The following is a 20,271-nucleotide window of genomic DNA, read 5'->3' as shown; positions in this document are numbered from 1 at the left end:
ATAAGTAACATGGGAGTTCCATTATGCATATCACAGCACTAAATTAAATTTCAAAATTTTCCATTTAGTTGAACACCAATCAAACTCTGTATGCTGCAAACTAGTACAATGTGAGATGCAATGCAACAGAATGATGATGCTCAATAATAATGGTTATGATGGAAACACCCATACAAAATTGTCATCCCCAAACACCATGTACCTTTGCAGGATGGAGAATAACCATACTGTTTTCACTTTTCATACAGCTCAGTTATATAAGTTTTGTATTTAGCTATCAGCAGCAAATTTGTTCCCATGGTAACAAATACTTAGAAAAACATGTCTCACCTGTAGGTTGTAGCGCCAGTTTGATGCAGAAACCACATTGAAGTGAAGCTGATGGCAAGGCTTAACAATCCGCTTGCTGTCAGAACCAACCAGAACACAGGCATCCTAAGAAGTGGCCTGCCAATAGATGTAACAAGTAAAGGACATTTCTTAAAGATATAAAGGACAGTTTTCTACCACAAAGTAAGCTTGTCTGTTCAATCTTTTAGTTGTATCATTCAGATCAGGCACAACTTTTACCTAGGATTGAAAACTGGTTCAGATATGAAACCAATGGATGTGCTACATATGGTATATACTATATACCATAAGAGATCAGGTATGGATGTAGCATGTCACCTAAACATATGGCCTATATCAGTAAGAGGTTAGATACACATGTAGCGTTGTGTGTCACCTAATCCTAGGTTCTACTATGGATCTGGAAGACAAAATTTAGCAGCTTAGGCTCCAATCTGAATCTGAATCTGAATCTGAATCTGAAATGGATTATACATGCTTTCACACACACTCACACACACACGCACAAAAACACAAACGTAAACAGATATGTAACTGGTAGAGCTAGATTTTTTTATGGATACTGAAATGAAGAACCAGAAACTTTGTTAGTAAGACCATTTCTCTTCTTGAGTGCTGATCTACGTTATCTAGATAGCATAAAAAGCTAGTGTGTGTGTGTGTGTGTGTGTGTGTGTGGTTCACACGTGAGTGGTACCAGTAATTTGGTATATAAAAAAAACTAAGAGTCAATATATTTCATTTCCATAACTTCTTGGTTGATAATTCAGATAAAACCATGAAGAGATAATTCGATAACCCATCAATGTGCATGTAACTTTTAAGCAAAGTAACCACAAATGTGTATCAATCTAATAGCAACCACACATAAAATTACAAACAATTGTTCAAATATGTTTGCAAATGTTGAAAATGTGTGAGTGCCCAAAACTGTTGCACATTCCATGCACTAGAAATTGGAACATCTAGAAATGTCCAAGCAATGCTTGTCAGTGTTAGCACTGGCAAGTGTCACACGTAGACACAACCAACAGGTCGAAGTGTTCATAAACAGAGGTTCTGATACTTATTGTGCAGTACAATCTGAACCTTGTAGCAACAGCATTCTAATTTCACACATGCACACATGCATAAACTTGCACATACACACACAAGTGCAGAGAAAAAAAGGTTAGTACTACTTATTTTTGACACTGATTGTGCATCAAATTTATGCAATTTATTGCTATTACAGCTCATTGTGAATCAGTATGGACAGAATGATCTACAAAGATACATGGAACAGAGGCAAGGAAATGAATTATTTCCCAAGGTGTGGCAAGGAGAAAGTCCAGAGCTAACTGGATATAGCGTTACTGTTAGATTTTCAATCTCCAGGTCGTTCCACGCGTGAGAGCTGAGAAACAGAGAGAGATAGAGAAAGGGAGAGAGAAGTTGGGGAAAAAACCGATACCCTATTATCTTAGGGTCGGCTGCTGTGAATACTCATTTATATTAACATGCTATTACAAAAATTAGGGTACTAAAGTACCCTCATTACAATAAATTATATTACACAATGCCATTAATGAGAAGTTAATGTCACGGGTCTAGATCTCCAGATCCATGACCCGTAACAAGGGAAAACACTTCTTTTCACCCTCCCTCAAGTTGTGCATGATCTTGAACCATGAACAACTTGCCTTTTAACATCCAAAATCTGTCTTTTGTCAATCCTTTTGTAAATATATCTGCCACTTGATCTGTAGTTCGTACAAATTCAGGCTCAATCTCTTTCTCTTCTACCTTTTGCCTCACAAAATGCTGGTCTATTTCAATATGTTTGGCACGACTGTGATGGATTGGATTAAAGGACATACTAATGGCACTCCGGTTGTCACACAAAAGAAGTGATCGAGAGATCGATTCTCCTACTTCTGTCAGTAGGTGTCTAATCCAACTAGCCTCAGCAGGGCTGCCATTGACCTGTATACAGCCTATGTACTGGATCTGGCAACAGCCTTTTGTTTCTTACTACTCCAAGAAACCAAATTTATCCCAACAAACACATAATAGCCGGATACTGATCTGCGTTCATCTGGGTCTCCTGCCCAGTCCGCATCAGAATAAACAGTGATCTCATGTGCATTTTGCCCATTTGTCTTTCGCTTATATATGAGGCCATCCCCAACCGTTCCCTTCAGATATCGAAGTATCCGTTTAGCTGCTTTCATATGCCCTTCATATGGTGCATGCATAAACTGAGAAACTTGATTCACCGAGTAGACTATATCAGGGCGAGTAAAAGTGAGGTATTGTAACATACCCACTATGCTACGGTACTGTGTGGGATTATCAAATGGATCTCCATCTTGAGAGCTAAGCTTTTGATGAAGAACGCTAGGAGTGCTCAAGGGCTTGCAGTCTTTCATACCCGCTTTATTGAGAACATCAATGGTATACTTATGTTGAGTGAGAGTCATCTCTTCAGAAGTACTGTCGACTTCAATTCCAAGAAAGTACCGTAGTTTGCCAAGGTCCTTCATTTTGAACCTCTGATTCAAGAGATGTTTGACTTCTTCAATGTGCTCATTGAAATTACCAGTGATGATGATATCATCCACATATATCAACAACAGAGTAATTGTGTCTTGGTTCTTAAATATAAATAAGGAGTGGTCAAGAAGAGATTTCTTAAAACCATATTTTTGTATTTCAAGAGAAAAGCTGTCGAACCAAGATCGAGATGCCTGCTTCAATCCATATATCGCCCTTTTTAGTCTGCAGACATATTTTGTAGGATTGCCTTCTGCGTAACCAGTGGGTTGTTCCATGTATACTTCTTCTCTCAAATCTCCATGAAGAAAAGCATTCTTCACATCAAGTTGGCTAATAGTCCATTGATGTTCAATAGCTAAAGAAAGTATGACTCTGATTGTCCCCAACCTCACCACTGGACTAAAGGTTTTATCATAATCCTGTCCTTGCTCCTGTGTAAAACCTTTGGCTACAAGTCTCGCCTTGTATCGCTCTATAGTCCCATCTGGTTTATACTTTATTTTGTACACCCATTTTGAACCAACAACGTTTCTGTCAGGTGGTCTTGATACGACATCCCACGTACCACATTCATGTAGAGCTTCCATCTCCTCATTCATTGCTTCAACCCATCTTCTAGAATTTGATGCTTGAGAGAACGTTGTGGGTTCATCTTCTTTATTCAATGCTGTTAGAAAGAGTTGAAAATCTAATGATAAATTTTCATAACTGACCCACCTTTCAATTGGATGGCGAGAGCGTGTGGATCTTCTGGTATCAACGATGTTGGATGTAGAGGATGCGTCCATATTCGAATTAACTATGGTGGGCGGCTCTCTTTCTCGTCGAGTGTAGACGAGGCCTTTATACCTTTGTGGATTCAAAGTTGGGTCTGTATTTTCATGGGCAATCATTTCATCAGTAGACACAGGTTTCTTATCCTTTTGAGTGCAGTTTGAGCAAACATCACTAGCTCCTTAGAGAAGTTCATAATTCAACCAAGGATAATAAGCCTCAACTTTAGGTTTTGATTCTGAAGAACTAGTACATCGACAATCAAAATTCAATTCATTGAAGATGACATTTCTTGATATTTTGATGCGCTTGCTCACCGGATCATAGCACCTGTACCCTTTATAGTCATCAGCATAACCCACAAACCTACACTTCAGGGCCTTGTCCTGAAACTTATGTCTCATTGAACTGTCAACATGAACATAGCATAAACAACCAAACACATGCAAATCATAGTAGTTGGGATGTACACAAAAAAGAGACAGGTAAGGAGACTTGTTTTCCAAAATAGTCATGGGCAATCGATTTATCACATGAACTGCAGAATGAAAAGCCTCTGTCCATAAAGTGATCGGAAGACTACTGTCATGCATCATGCTCATCGCACTCTCAACAATATGGCGATGCTTTCTTTCAGCAATCCCATTCTGCTGAGGTGTGTGTGGGCAAGACACCTTTTTCCTTATCCCGTTATTTTGAAGAAAGTTAGTAAAGTCAATGGAAGAGAATTCACCTCCTCCGTCACATTGAAAACTTAGGATGTTTTCAGAAAATTGGTTTTTGACAAAGGAATGGAAGTTTCGGAACAATTTGAAAGTCTCATATTTGTGTTTCATGAAAAATATCCAAGAATAGCGAGAATAACTGTCAACAAATAAAAGATAATATCTAGTTCCAGATATGAAAGCAACTGGAGCAGGCCCCCAAACATCAGAACAGATAGTCTCAAAAGGTCTTGAAGCTCTTTTATTGATATAATGAAATGATAAAACATGACTCTTACATAAGAGACAACTAGAACATTTGTTGTCATTGACATTTATTCCTAAACTTGACTTGGGAATGAGGTTATTTGAAACAAGCTTTTCAATGAAACTACTACTGCAGTGACCTAGACGACCATGCCAAAGGTTTGACTTATTGATTTCAGAGACACTAAAAACACAGGTAGGATTTTCAGAAGGCAACGATGATTGGAGCTTCAAGTTTGGGTCTGCAGAGCGAATATGTGTTGAAGGATCTTCTTGAAAGACATACATATTGCCTTGTCGTTTTCCTCTAGCGATCGTCTCCTTCGTGCAGAGATCCTTGACAAGAACAGAAGAGGGAGTAAATTCAACTGAGGCTTTGATATCATCAACAAGTTTAGAAACTGAAATGATGTTTTTCTTGATATTAGGAGCATAAAGAACTTTTGAAAGGTTGATGGAAGATTCAGGCAAGGGTATATGAGAGACAGAGTAGTGTGATCCATCTCCAGTAACTATACTACTTCTACCAATGCAAGGAACAAGTTTTAGGAGCTTACCTGCATCACCAGTAACGTGGGTCGCTGCGCCAGAGTCCACATACCAAGTACCTTGCTCATTTTATTTCAGATTCAATTCTGCTAAAGCTGACAGCAATAACTCCTTTACTTCTTTGTTGGTCCTTGTACTATCTGTGCCTCTTTTTGCTTCAGTTTGTGTTGATTTTCCTTTATTTAGGGGATTGAACCAGCAATTAGCTTTGATATGCCCCTTTTTATTACACAGAAAGCAGGTAGGAATTGGCCTCTGTCTTTGTGGATTGGTATATGTGTTGGGTGTAGGCAATAATCCACGACCTCCTTGACCACTTCTCCCTTGTGCTCCCTTTCCCTTGATATCATAGCTTCCTCCTCCTCGTGCATAAGTAACCCCTGTAGCAAGAACTTCATGTGCCCCAGTATGCATAAATGATTCTTCAAAAAATCCCTTTAGGTTCATCTCATATTGTAACAATTTTGCACGCAGATCTTCAAAGTTGGGCAGCTCAGGTAAACATAACAGGGAAGTGACAATCATATGATAGTCGTGTCCCAACCCACTGAGGGTTTACTGTACCAAATCTTTATCAGTTACTGTACTTCCAACAACTGCTAGTTGATCTGTGATAACCTTCATTTTGTTCAAGTATTCCATGATGGTCATGGAATTCTTTCTTAACATTTGAAATTCTCTTTTAAGAAACATAATCCTGGCTTGAGAAACCTGTGAGTATGTCTGAAAAAGTCTGTTCCAAAGTTGCATGGCAGTGCAGTCATCTGGAATGGCTATAAGTACCTCTTGTGAGAGTGTAGATGTAATATAAGCAACTAGCGCTTGGTCTCTTTTCATCCAAGCCACAAATTCAGGATTTCTAACATATACTGTAGTAGATTCCCCTTCGCTGTCCCTTTCTTCTCGTGATATGAACTCAGGAGGAACTGGAATAGATCCATCCAGATGTCTAGAAAGATCCTGACTCCTAATGAAAGGTATGATTTGCCTCTTCCAAGTCAAGAAGTTACCATTATTTAATTTTTCAGACACGAGTTGGCTGAGGAAACTTGAAGAAAGAACCGACTGGCTAGGAAGTGAATCCATGTTTCACAGTATTAAGAGTGTGTTCAGCACAATCTGCCTACAGTTTTTGTAACCTTTTTTTTTTTGCAGAAACTAATTCAGATCAATGACTATCAGATTGTTGATTTAAAACAGAAATTGAATATCTATCAAATTTCTGATTTGTATAGGAAATGAAATATTGGATATGAAAATCACAAAAAAATTGTGAATATGAATTCCCACTCGGTATTGACGCAATGCTTTCAAGCTAAAGCAGATAAAATGGTAGAAATGAGAGTGTATCGGCTTGATCAGATCTGATCAAGGGTGCAGCTGGATCAAAATAGGGCCCCGATTGCGTGATTAGATCACGCTGTGATCAAGAACGATAAACAGGGTATATTGATGACAGAATGAAGAATGAAGAATGAAGAATGAAAGAAAAAGGTATATTCAACAAAGGGTTTGGGGTCGAAAATCTGGGCTGAGTCACTCAGTCCTCTCTGAGTTGACTCAGATTAGGTAGGAAGATAGTTTGATCAGATCTGATTAACGTCAGATTTGAAAAAAAAAAGGAAGGCGGAAGAAGGAAGGCAGATCGGATTTTCGTCAGATCAGATCTGATTGAAAAGAAAAGAATGGACTGGGTCAGACGTAAATAGAAAAAAAAAATCAGACGAGATGGGGAGACAGAAAAAAAAAATTCTTGACTTAGAAGAGAAAATCGAGAAGAGATAGATCTTTCAGACGTACCTTTGAGATCGATTCCAGTTTCAGCTGAAGCGTGGCTCTGATACCATGTTAGATTTTCAATCTCCAGGTCGTTCCACGCGTGAGAGTTGAGATACAGAGAGAGATAGAGAAAGGGAGAAAGAAGTTGGGGAAAAAACCGATACCCTATTATCTTAGGGTCGGCTGCTGTGAATACTCATTTATATTAACATGCTATTACAAAAATTAGGGTACTAAAGTACCCTCATTACAATAAATTATATTACACAATGCCATTAATGAGAAGTTAATGTCACGGTTCTGGATCTCCAAATCCATGACCCGTAACAAGGGAAAACACTTCTTTTCAGTTACATGTATCAAATTTGGATATCCATCAGATTCGTTCAGATGTATTTCTATGTACAAAATTTGATTAATACTTGGATACTGTTTGTTCTACCAAATCTGACCAAACAGATTCGAATTCTGTCAGATATATGACCTGAATCTGAACACTTGACATCCCTACATGCACATGCCAAATCAACTAAAAATTATGGTGATAATATGACTGTGTATAGAACTCACGTCTTGGAAAGGTAGTCCACCTCATTGAATGCAACAATAAGCAGCAGTCCTAGAGGCAGTGAGAGGACATTGTTCAGTAGCACCATTGAAAATTCATTTAAATTTCCAGAATTGGTGACTTGCTTTGCTGTATCCATGATCCTTCTCAATGTTAACTGCACAGGAACAAAACATCCAGGTTAGTTTACTCAATAATTCCATTGAAAGAAAATATAGTTATCAAATAGTTAACTGATTTTAAATCCATAAAGTGTGAAGAAAGTTCATCAGTGTATCTATATAAAACTGTAGCATGAGATAGCGACTGAAAATGATTCGAGTTTCTACTTTCAATTTCCTCAGTGGGATGCCCGGCAAGGAAATTTTGCAGCTCATCATTCTTTATGCTAAGAATACTGCCTCTACCTTTTTGCCTATCAAAATTGGTATGCCACAATTGACTCTTAGTGATTTGTGGTTATGATTGTTTCCACTAGTGGCACCAATCATCAACTATTATCAACAAGAATCACATAAAAATTTCCAGTCTATGTAGCAAACTCAAACAGTGTGCAACTCCAAATTTTTTACAGATACTTTATCTCAGTTTTCACTTATCCTAACAAAAATACAAGACCAAGTTGGAATTCAGGTCAGAAAATAAATAATTAGAACAGGAAGGCAACAGCATCCAAGTCAACAGAGACAGCTACTTCTGACGTAGAAAAATTACATCCTTGGATTATAAACCAAGAATGATGCATATGAAGTAAAAGGAATTACCGAATATGAAGCTGTTAGGAAACAGTTTAAAATTTGCCATGAATATCCCACTGCATGAAAAGTAAGATCTGTGATCCCACCAGATATTGCTGAAATGATCTGCAGAGATAAATAAAATGTTAAATGGTCCTATCTAAGAAAAGACTCCTCAGTATTATAAAAGAATAACATATGGACCTATTTGAGCAAATCGATAGTGAACATATACATATATATAGGTATGTTTACCAGCAAAACATGTTTGCTGCTTGAACCAACAATGGTTCTTTCCCCTTTCCACCTTTCCGCCCAATGCAAACATCTCTCTCTCTCTCTCTCTCTCTCAGGGATCGATCCCTGGGAGGTCGGCCCTGATGGATCCGGTTTGCTGAACACAGGGCACAACTCACAAGGGGCTGCGCACGAGGGGGTCAAGCCACGGTAGTCAGGGGCACGTCCGAATAGGCAAGCAGACATGAGAGAGAAGAGCAGTGAAGGGGGAGTGCTGGGCGCGTTTCCAGGGAGTCGGACACGGTCTGGGCACTGACGTGAAGGGCGTGTCCCAGGCAGGGGTCACAGTCATGTGAACCATGAAGGGGAGGTTGAGTCCAGGGCAGGGACTTGGCCAAGGAGGGAACCGACAAGGAGAGAGAGAAGTGTCTCTCCTTGCTGGTGCAGACAACAAGGTGGAACGCGAGAGCAGCGGCCCGAAGGGAGAAAAGCGTTCCCGACTAGCCGACAATGGACAGAGATGGATAGGTGAGAGAGAAAAGTCTTTCCCTCAAAAGAACACACCAAACCAGAACCAAGAACGAAATTTAGAGGTTGAACTCAATAAATTTCATTAAGAAATAAAGTAACTATACATGCCTATTTATAGAAACATAGAGGGTAAAAGGGTAAGGGTCCATACACAATCCCACCCTGGATGGGATTCCAGGGGGCATCCCACCAGACTCTCAGGCTGGGGTGAACTCTGATAATTAGTGCATAGTCCTCATTGGTGCGGGATACTCTGGGGCAGATCCTGTACTGGGTGGATCCAATACTAGGGCAAATCGGACTTGGAGCAGAAAAGAGTCTGTAACACTCTCTCCCCTGCCAGCCTGACTCCCTTCTCCATCTCCCTCCTATTTTTCTGTGTTGTGCTTCCGAGGACCACCACTGTCAAACACCACCAGCGGAGGGAGATCGGGTGACACGGAGAAGGGAGGAAGAAAGGCGAGCAGAGGAGGGAGATCAGGTGAAGAAGGTGGTGGTCCTCAGAAAGAAAGGAGGAGGAACCTCGCCAATGGTAGTGGTGGATCGGTCGACTGCCGGCGGTGGTTGTGATCCACGGAGAAAAGGGAGTGAGAGGGAGAGGGAAAGAGAGAGAGAGTAGTCAGGCTGGGGTGGGAAGGAGAGGGGTTTGCATTGGGCAGAAAGGGGAAAGAAGGAAGTTGTCCGATCCCCATATTAGACGGCAACTGTTGGTTCAAACCAGCAAACATGTTTTGCTTGTAAACATATTCCAGTTTTCCTATATATATATATATATATATATATATATAGAGAGAGAGAGAGAGAGAGAGAGAGAGAGAGAGAGAGAGGAATCAAGAACATCGAGATCAAACAGATACAAACTAATAACTCAAGGTAACACCAAAACATTCGGACAGACTATTGGTTGTCATGTACCATGGCACGGAATAATGCATGTCTCATAAAGAAGCAGAGCAAAGAGAAGAGGCCCAAGTTAATGAAAAAGAGATTGCAGGAGCATGACATACCCAGAAATCACATCCAAATTGCTAGGCATATCAACAGCAAATAAAGTAATGCCAACGTACAAAAGACAGATGACGAGTTTGGCATAACTTAAATTACTTAAATATCCTTCACTAGTTACGAAGTCTACAATGAAGAAATATTATAGGCACACCCTTAACATATAGAAATTGCACAGTGCTTGGATCTTCATCTGTCATCACTTAAACACACACACAGACACCAATAAAGAAAAACCTCTAAAAGTATAAGAAAATGGTTCATCATACCATTAAGAAAAGAGCTGCCCACACTTTATTGTCATGATGCTTGTTGAAAAGGTACATTTCACCTAAAGCAGTTATTACATTGGTGACATTTTTCAGAATTGTCACCATAGCAATGTTAATGTATTTAAGACTGCAAGAAGCAAGAAGAGATATTAGCCAACTGGAAAGAAGAAAATAGTACAACCACAGCAAAAACAGATGTAGTTGAGGTGGGGTGCACAAAAAACAAGACACACAAGTCCACAACAGTGACATTCCAATGATTTTGGAATTCTTGTTCTCTTTAAAAGACACATTATCCAAAGAGAATTTTGCTCATCATAATAAACTGCCAAAATAATCGTAAATCTTGAAAATACATTTCATGATAACAAAAACAATACTTGCACTTAGTGTAAGACTTTTTCCAGGCAGAGGTCCATCATAAAATAAAGGATCTTCTTGTATGGGATCCACTATAAAACTATCAATGGTAGCCAAATAGGAAAACCTGACTGAAAAGTTAAAGATCAAAGGAAGATTGGAGGGATTCTATGCATTAGAAATAACCAATAGAGGATATTGTATAATAGATCAAACAAAAAAGGCAAAGCAGAGAAAGAACTAAATAGAGATTTAGCAGCTGTATGAAAACGACAAATCAATATTGCAGGACAAGACAACAAATATCTGGCTGCAGAACATAGTTGTTGAAAATTTATTCCACTAGGAGCCCAAAACAAAAGTAAAAGAAAGAGTCATCAAAATTGTCTGCATATATGTAAGCATTAAGCAGATAAATAGTGCCCTTCAAGTGACTGGAAAGAGCAAGATGTAGTACTAAAGACATGCTTGGGTCCTGCCTCCAATGCAATGTCTATGACCTGTTTATGAAATCAATCAAGTCATAGGATACTAGTCCTGCTAATTATGTTGCCACATGGTTGCAGCACTATTGGCTTTCTCCTGAGCTGGCCTATTCCAGACATTAGTACATGCTGCTGTTTTATAGACTAGTTCCCTTTCTTTGCAATGTCTAGCATAGGTGACATCTTTCATCCCTTCCCTTCTGCAAATCTTTCTTTTCAAATAAAAGAAAAAGGACATTGATAAAATGCTTGACTAATATGTAAACATATTGACTTATGCATCTGATGAATATTCATCTAAATATGTTCTTTTAGGACTGCATCACTCAATTGCAAGTAGAAGGTTCATAACCATTATGCAGACATAATTTTGGAGTTTCACATTATTGCAGATCAAATTCATGTTATCAATGTTAAGATAAGTGTGATCTTTTTATGTATATATATATATATATATATATATATATATATATATATATATATATATATTGGTTAGTCAACATATGTTGACTAAAATCAACTTAGGTTGATTTCTTCTAGCCATTGGAGAGGCTGTCCAGCGGCTAGAAGGGAATCCACTTATTCCCTTTTCTCTGCTCTCTCTTTAAATGCATGGGTGAGTGTATGTGTGGGGTTTGAGAGAGTGATGGGTAGTTTTAGGGTTGAGTGTCTTTGTAGTGAGACAATTTGTAATTTTGCATTTTCTTTTTGTATTATTTGAATTTCATTCTTAATGAAATTATTCATTTTATATTTTTTGTGTTCCAATGTTACTTCTATGGTGAGTATGTATTAAAGTACATTGTATTTTTGGTTCTTGGTATTCATTCCGGAGTGCATCAGGATTTGTGCCATTCTCATGACATGGTATCAAAGCAAGGCATCATGGTCTTGGAAAAAAATTGTATGGTATGGATTCAAAGACTTCACATTCCGGTATATATCTTTGACTCTTTTAGTTTCATATGTATGGTAGGTATTTTTAAAAGATTATATCAAAATGTTTGTTTTTAATTAGAATTTGTTGTCTTTTGACATCTAAAGTATATGTTTTAGGTTATGGATATGTACGTTGAAAAACTTCATCTTACAAAAGTATGCACTTTCTTATATGTGTCTCATGTTTTTCAAAATACTAAACTTTTATGTTGTATTTCTCCTCTGAATGTCTCTTAACATGCATGTATGCTTGTTCTTATGCTCATATATGTGATTACATGGCTTATCTTTTAGATTTTTGGTGTATCGTGATGTTTTCTTAATAATTTTAATGATGTGATCAAGCATCAATTTTTTGTGAACTAAAGATTATGAATCTTAGAAATTTTTTGCACAGTATTGTCTTTAGTGATAACATGGACATGTTCCATGAGTTTATACGGTCCTTCTATCATCAATGTATTATTCCATGTGTGTTTAAGTGATATTGCCTTTTTTTGAAAAATATCTTATTGAGTAAAAATTATTCTCAAGTTGATGGCTTGTGTATAATGTTGATTTAAGCAATTCTTGCATTATATTCGTAGGTATATGCCACAAGTAGTTTATATGATTACTATTGGATGGAATAATTATGATTTGTTGCAATATCGTGTGTTTTTACACTTAGTTAAATTCAAAGATTTTGGCTAAGTGTTGTAGAAAATTGATAAATCCTCAATTTTAAGTAGCGTCAATTGAGTTTGGGTTTCGCCCAGGTCTCATTGATAAGACCTAAACGAGCCAAACAAGATATGATAAAACTTTTATTTTTGACCTTTAAAATCAAGCAAAATTCGGGTTAAATTCGAAGGCGAAATTCAAGTTATACATCATTAGATGCGCCTCAAATGCTGAATTCAACAATATTTTATTTTCCTGAATTTGGACTACGGTTGGCCTGAAAATCACAATTTTTCAAAAAAGGCCTGTCTCGATGGGACCGAGTCTCGGTTGGATCATACCGGATCTGTATGATCCAAGATAATATGGATCTGGACTCAATCCAAGACCCATATTAATTAGGATCTGATCCACTTCAGGATCCATACGGATATTGGATATGGATATGAATCTTGGATCCGAATTCAGATCCAAAATCCAGGTCTAACGAAATTAAAGCTTTAAATTCAGTATAAAGGTTTAAATTAAGAAAATTTAAAGTTAAAAACCCTCTGAATTTTTTGAATATTTATTAATTAATAAATAATTAATTAAATTAATATTAAAAACAATTAAATTCTGAATTTCAGTTGCATATGGTAGTTACCAAATAGTGGGGTCTTTAGAAGAGCCTAATTTGGTTGATTAAAAAACAGGTAAGTAGATTAGAAAGAGGAAGAAGTTGGAAAAGAAAACAAAAAAGTTTTGAGAAAAATTAGGAAAGGAGGTTGGAGATAGTCCCATATGGGAAAACTCTATCTCCAGCCCATATGGGAAAACCCTAGAGGGGCGTCACCCTCTAAAGGCTCCCCTCTAATATAAAACCTCAAAAAAAAAGCAAGAAAGAGAGAAAGATATATATATATATATATATATATATATATAGAGAGAGAGAGAGAGAGAGAGAGAGAGAGAAGGGAAAATCGTGGGAGAGAAAGAAAGAGAAGAAAAGAGAAGAAGAAGAAAAAGGAGAAGAAGACTCACTTCCTCTCCGATTGTCTGATTTTGGTTTCTTTCGTTTTTTTTTCAAGCTTCAAAAAAAGGTACGGTTTCTCTCTCGGTTCTAACGGGAAAAAATAGTGTAAGTGAATTCTATGTAATGTTTTTGGTGGAAAAGGAAAAGAATGAACGAATGAGAATCTGATTTAGAATATGTATATATGTATGTATATACATAACGTTACAATGGTTATGTATATATATATATATATATATATATATATATATATATATATATATATATATATATATATATATATATATATATATATATATATGAGATGCTGTCTTTTCTTACTCTACCGACACACACACACACACACACACACACACACACATATATATATATATATATATATATATATATATATGAAATAAAATTCAGAATGGATTGTACAAGCTATTTGATTTCTGTGCACATAGTGGAATCTGTCCCACTATGCGTGTGGACAAATCTGCCGATTTTCATGGGGTGCACAGATCTGGTCCAGATCTGATGAAATATTTTTTTTTCTATGTGATTCGGACCATACGGTGTTCAAGCACAGTTGACTTGAATTAGATTTGTCAAGTGAGGAAACACTTATGCTGGATTTCCCTACAAATAGTCATTAGTACAAGAACATAATATGTATAATTCATTTTTGTATTTCTTTGAGAGAGTAACCAAGTAAACTTATGAATTGTTGTTCGCGCTTGATAATATACCATTTTGATTATCCTGGCTACCTTGAAATTATATAGATCCAAATGGGAACTTGAGCCACCCCGGGTCTGCTATTCGAATATATATATATATATATATATATATATATATATATATATATATATATATATATATATATATATATATATCAGGCCTGAATTCCGATAGAGTGTGTTATTATCTGTAAACCCTGACCCGGTAGGGTTCGGTACTGGCCAGATCTGGGTCAGATCCGACCCGTTGACAGTCATACTTATACATATTCAAGATTTAATTTATCTATGTAGAAATTGTTTCAGATTTATACAGCAGTTCAGATTCTTAAAAGTAAGATGTGAGTACTTTAGTTCAGATCTTGTCTAAATTAGAATAAATATCTGAGATTGTTTTTGCATTTTTTTGTTGTTTTACCTGATCCGGCATTGTCATATACACTCTTAGCTGGGTGTAACTTTACTATATCGGGTTTGTTTTGATAGGGGGTTCAGGTTCACAGATCCCGTGAAGGACCCAGAAATATACCTAGATTGGGTGGCTGGTCAGACCTGGTACGGACTGTATCGGGTGCTGACCAGACCCAATAACATGGCAATTTCGGGTGGCTGGTCAAACCCTGATACGAACAGTATCGGGTGCTGACCAGAACCGATAAATTGTTGTTTTCAAGGGGCGGGTCAGACCCGAATACATGCTGTATTGGGTGCAGACCAGACCCGAATAGATGTTGATCGGGTTTCTCACATAATGATTTCCTTGCACAAAGATGCATCTGGAATCCTGGATAGTATTCTAGCATGTCATTTTCTTGTATATGTAGATGTATTAATCACATGAACGTTGACTTTTGTTGGGCTGTTTTGAGGTAGACCAATGTTGCACTTTTTGGTGCAGCATTGCCTGACACTTTTTGGCTGCATGTTTATACATGAGAAACATACTGTCAATAGTGTTTTAGAGTCGTCCTGTGTACGGGGCATCATAGCGTGAGCCCGGTGGTTATGTTTTTGTAACCCGAGCATACTCGAATTTGGTAAGGATGCTGTTGGACATGTATGCTGATGAAATCTAATATTTTGTTGACATAAATATGCATATAATGAACACATGAATTCTGAAGTTATAATGTTGTTGTATCAGCATTATCATGTGCATGTTTGCATGTTATGCACTAGACGAATCATGAAAACAAAAATGTATATTGCAAGCATGTGTTCATATGCATATGTAAATTATTTATTCATGTACATTCGTACTGTGTGTGAATGAATGTACATTTGTAGACATGTTTGGATAATTGTGTGATCACTTGCTGACTATGGTTTTTGCATAAGATACATCAGTGGTCAGATGTGAACTATGTAAGCCATGGGGGCCAAGAGAAATGTTGCTCTAAGTTTTATTCTATGCATTGCAAAAATCCATTTAAAACTATTGATTTTTTAATTAATTGCATTGTTAAATTTTGTAATGGGCTAAGGTCCAGTGTAGTGTTTTACATGTTGATTTGCGAAACTAATCTTTTGTAAAGAATCTGTCTTTTGATAAAAAGATAAAACAATGTAATTAATGTTTCTTCCTAGATGTCCTTTCCACAGTGTGAGAATTATGGATGTTTCTCTCTGTTTCTTCATTGAAATATTGCACTTGAGAAGAAAGCACATTTACCATGCAAAACAACCACAAGCATAGCATAGTTGCAAGCAAAACAGCTTAATGTGTTCCATACAGAAGTAGATGAAACTAAATGAGAAACAGAGAGAACAAAATAAAAAATTAAGAGACTAAAACATAGAAGAAAAAAAATCAACAGAACAGAACAATAGCAAATTACCATAGGTTGGAATCCATACCTAAAAATGCTTGTAATAAGCATCCCAACAAATACAACATTCACAGGTAGCCACACCTTAATCAATCTCCAAGTAAGGGGCTCTGTTGAGATTATGCCGAAAAAGCTCAGAAAGGAAACAATAATCACACATACGAGATTCTGCAAACCAAAGCATAGATGGAAAATCAATATGGATACAAAACTTATAATGTGACTACGTAATACAGAAGTAATATATCTATGGATTCCAAATATAGTACATATGCATGTCACAAAGCATTTGCAGTATAGCAAATAATTCTTTTTTGGATATGGGAACTGAAACGCCAAACCAAGTGTGATGTTAGATTTCAAATTGTGAGTCAATTCTACAATGAAAATGAACTATCACCAGAAATTCACCTGATACATCATTAAAAATATTCCACCACTAAAATTGTAACCTGACAACACTAATTTGTTGACCAATATCATGCTGCATGATGAAATGCAGTATGCAATCCCAGACAACAAAGCTTGGTTATGAACTTTGCCAAGAATATGCCTGTGTGCAGTTCGATCTCTGTCTTTCTCCACTTTACCATCTTCCAAGTCAATATCATCAATGCAGAAAGATTTCATCCCAGAAAAGGATCTATACAGAAAAAAAAGGAAAAGAAAAAGGGGCCCTGTCAGCAACAATAGAATGACACATTAACAAGGAAATGGAGCAACATCTCTTTAACAAAATCGAGGCCTCCAAAAACATAAAGCACTTAAATAAGTATCCAACAATAGGAAGCTGTATAATTCTAAGAAGCATGGAAATTCTGACATCTGCAAACTAATTGGATCTAAAATAAAGTGAAATGCAATTAATTAGCTTGCACATGAATAATAAACTAGAAAAATCTGCACGACATAAGGTCTACAAGAGGCCATGAAGAAATGCATATCTTGTGCATGTGTGTGTGTCCTGTGTGTGCACGCATGTGTGTATGCAAGCTCATGATGTGCTCTGCCCTTTGATTCTGGAATCGGAGCTCAAGCGCTCAAAAAGCATTCGTTTCTTGAATGCCTCCTCTATCCAAAGGTTATGTCCACCATTTATTCTTATTTATCAAAATTATTGTCATTGATATAGTTGTTATAATCTGTTAAAGTTGTATAGACACATTATATATATATATATATATATATATGTGTGTGTGTGTGTGTGTGTATACATGTATATATGTGTATATATATTTATTTTTACTGATTTGTATATGTAATAGGTAATGCCCATTAGGGGCACTTTTGTACTTTTGTTTTTCCTTTTTTTTGTAGTTTTTTTAATTCTTGTTCTAGCTGTTGGGACTAGCCCAACAACTAGTTAGCTAGCCCCTTGTGTGGTTTGAATTCTCTATAAATATGGGGTATTTCCCATATTGTAGTTACGTTTTCCTTAAGCATTTTCATTAATATATTTTATGTGTTCTTGCCCATAAAGTGACTTGTGTTCTTGTTTGTATAGGCAAATAAAAGGCTTGCTATCTTTGTGCACATTCTAGTAATCTTGTAAGCCCATAGTGGCATCTATTTGTGCACCTTTTATATTTCATTACATGGTATCATAGCCTTTGAGCTAGGGGTGTCAACCGATCAGGTTTACCCGGACCTGACCCGTATCAAACCCTATAGGGTCTGGGTATGGTGATAAAGAAGAAGACCCGATTAAGACCTGGATCTGGATCCAAAGGTCCGATTAAAACATGGATTCGGGTATAGTTTGTGAAATTTTATATCAGACCCGGGCCCAACCTGAGTTCCTATTAAGACCCACAAATTTTCAATGTAAAAATAAATAAAAAATATTATTTTACTGGGTATGGTTCGGGTCGGGTCCGAACCCAATACCATACCCAAAAATTGTGGCCAAGTCTGGTTCTACCTGGGTCCAACTCTGAACCAAACCCAACCCGTTGACACCCCTACTTGGGGCTCTTGAGGTTGAGGATCATGTGAACAAGGATAGAGTGATAGAGGGTTTGTTGCTTTGGAAAGCTCGTCATCAACATCCTTCATCTTCTCTCTTCTTAACCATGACCGACAAAGAAGTTTTAATGGTTGTTCTCATCAAGTTCAATGGGACCAACTGTGAAAATATCTCAAAAAGAGGTAGTGTGCAACCCAAGCTCTAACTCCACAATGGGATATGTGCACAAAGGCACAAGAACACTTAGAACAAAATGTACCCAAGGTACAAATGAGGAACACAAATGCAAAAATATAAAGAATTTTATTGAACAATTGGAGAACAATGCTCCAAGCATTGAATGAATTTTACAATAGGAGTTCAACCCCTTTTATAGAGAAGAGGAAGCCTTGGAGGGGCTCCCACTAGACGTTGGAGGGGTCCAATGTCTAGTGTTGGACCCCCTCCAATGTCGACTAAGTCAAAAAGAAAAAAGAAAGGAAAAGAAAAAGAAAAAGAAAAAAGATAGAAAAGAAAGAAAAGAAAGAGAAATAAATTACAAACATATTTACAAATGTAAATATGCATAAAACAGTAAAAAGACAAAAATACCCCTGGGGTTTACATGAAGGAATATATATATATATATATATATATATATATATATATATATATATATATATATATATATATATATATATATATATATATATATATATATATATATATATATATATATATATATATATAACGATAGATACATATACATATATGCATGATACATATATGTATATGTATCTCTCGTTATATACATATAAAAATATATGTATATAACAAGAGATACAATTTAACACCCTCCCTCAAACTTAGGGCGCAATGACCGAGAGTTTGCCAAGAAGAAAGTTGAATCTGAGAGTGCCTTAGTGAAGAAATTTGCCAACTGATATTTCGAGGTCACGTATGAAAAATCTATAACTCTTTGCAAGTATGTTTCTCTAACGTAGTGGCAGTCCATCTCAATATGCTTTGTACGTTCATGAAATTTGTGATTTTTTGGCAATGTAGATTGCACTCTTATTGTCACAACATAACTTGGTGGGTCCTTGAATCTGAATCCCCATGTCTTGTAAGAGTTGATGAATCCACACAATTTCCATGGTTGTGGATGCCATGGCTCGATATTCTGCTTCTGTGGATGATAGAGATACCTTTTGTTGTTTCTTGCATCTCCATAAAATTAAAGATTTACCTAAAAAAATGCAAAAACCTGTAGTGGAGTGACGGTCATTTGAGTCACTTCCCCAATCAGAGTCAGTATATGCAATTAAATTTAACTCAGAGGACGAGAAAAGAAAGACTCCCTTATTTAAGGTTTGCCTTATGTATCTGACAATTCGGAGAACGGTGCCCATATGGACAGATGTAGGAGCTGTGAAAATATCTCAAAAAGGAGATAAAGTGTGCGATAAGCACAACACCACCAATGTGCACAAATGCACAAGAACACTTAGAACAAATATACACGAAGGTACAATAAAGAAACTCAAATGCACAAAGGCATACAAAATATAAAGAATTTTATTGAGAAGAACGGAGAACAAAAACTCCAAAAAGTGGTTTTTACAAAGGGGGAACTCCCCTATTTATAAGCAAGCAAGGAGCCTTGGAGGGGCTCCACTAGCTGTTGGAGCCTCTCCAACGGTTAGAATTCTAACCGTTGGAGAGGCCCAACAGCTAGTGTTGAGCCCCCTCCAAGTTGACTTGAGTCAAAAAAAGAAAGAATAAAATGAAAAGAAAAAAGAAAAGAAGAAAAAGCAAAAGTACAAAAATATTACAGCATATTCATAATTATGAATATGCGCAAAAGAAGGGAAATGACTATAATACCCTTGCGGGTTTTACAAGAAGAGAGAGAAACATATATATTTACATATATATATAAAGATAGATACATATGTTAAAAAATGATGTATATTTATATATATATATATATATCTATAT

General features: G+C 36.8%; 1 protein-coding gene across 5 annotated transcripts in view; it reads right to left on the bottom strand.

The window, feature by feature from the left end:
* The window catches only part of LOC149817254 (GDP-mannose transporter GONST1-like), an 84,045-nt gene that overhangs the window by 621 nt on the left and 63,153 nt on the right, over window positions 1–20,271 (bottom strand). For 4 of the 5 annotated variants that reach the window (XM_089987556.1, XM_089987555.1, XM_089987557.1 and 1 more), the window contains 6 exons: window positions 16,737–16,968; window positions 16,354–16,493; window positions 10,310–10,439; window positions 8,295–8,393; window positions 7,533–7,687; window positions 331–447 (listed from right to left, as the gene is read on the bottom strand). In XM_089987556.1, the coding sequence (XP_089843682.1) occupies window positions 331–447; window positions 7,533–7,687; window positions 8,295–8,393; window positions 10,310–10,439; window positions 16,354–16,493; window positions 16,737–16,968 (873 nt within the window). Of the gene's footprint in view, window positions 1–326; window positions 448–7,532; window positions 7,688–8,294; window positions 8,394–10,309; window positions 10,440–16,353; window positions 16,494–16,736; window positions 16,969–20,271 lie in introns of those variants that run through there. The other variant, XM_089987558.1, reaches the window with a different exon arrangement.

The sequence above is a fragment of the Nuphar pumila genome, chromosome 14 (assembly GCF_984573655.1).
Source record: "Nuphar pumila chromosome 14, dmNupPumi1.hap1.1, whole genome shotgun sequence".
In the NCBI taxonomy this organism is placed as follows: domain Eukaryota; kingdom Viridiplantae; phylum Streptophyta; class Magnoliopsida; order Nymphaeales; family Nymphaeaceae; genus Nuphar; species Nuphar pumila.
The sequence above is the reverse complement of the archived record's forward strand: the minus strand, read 5'-3'. Positions and strand labels throughout refer to the sequence as shown.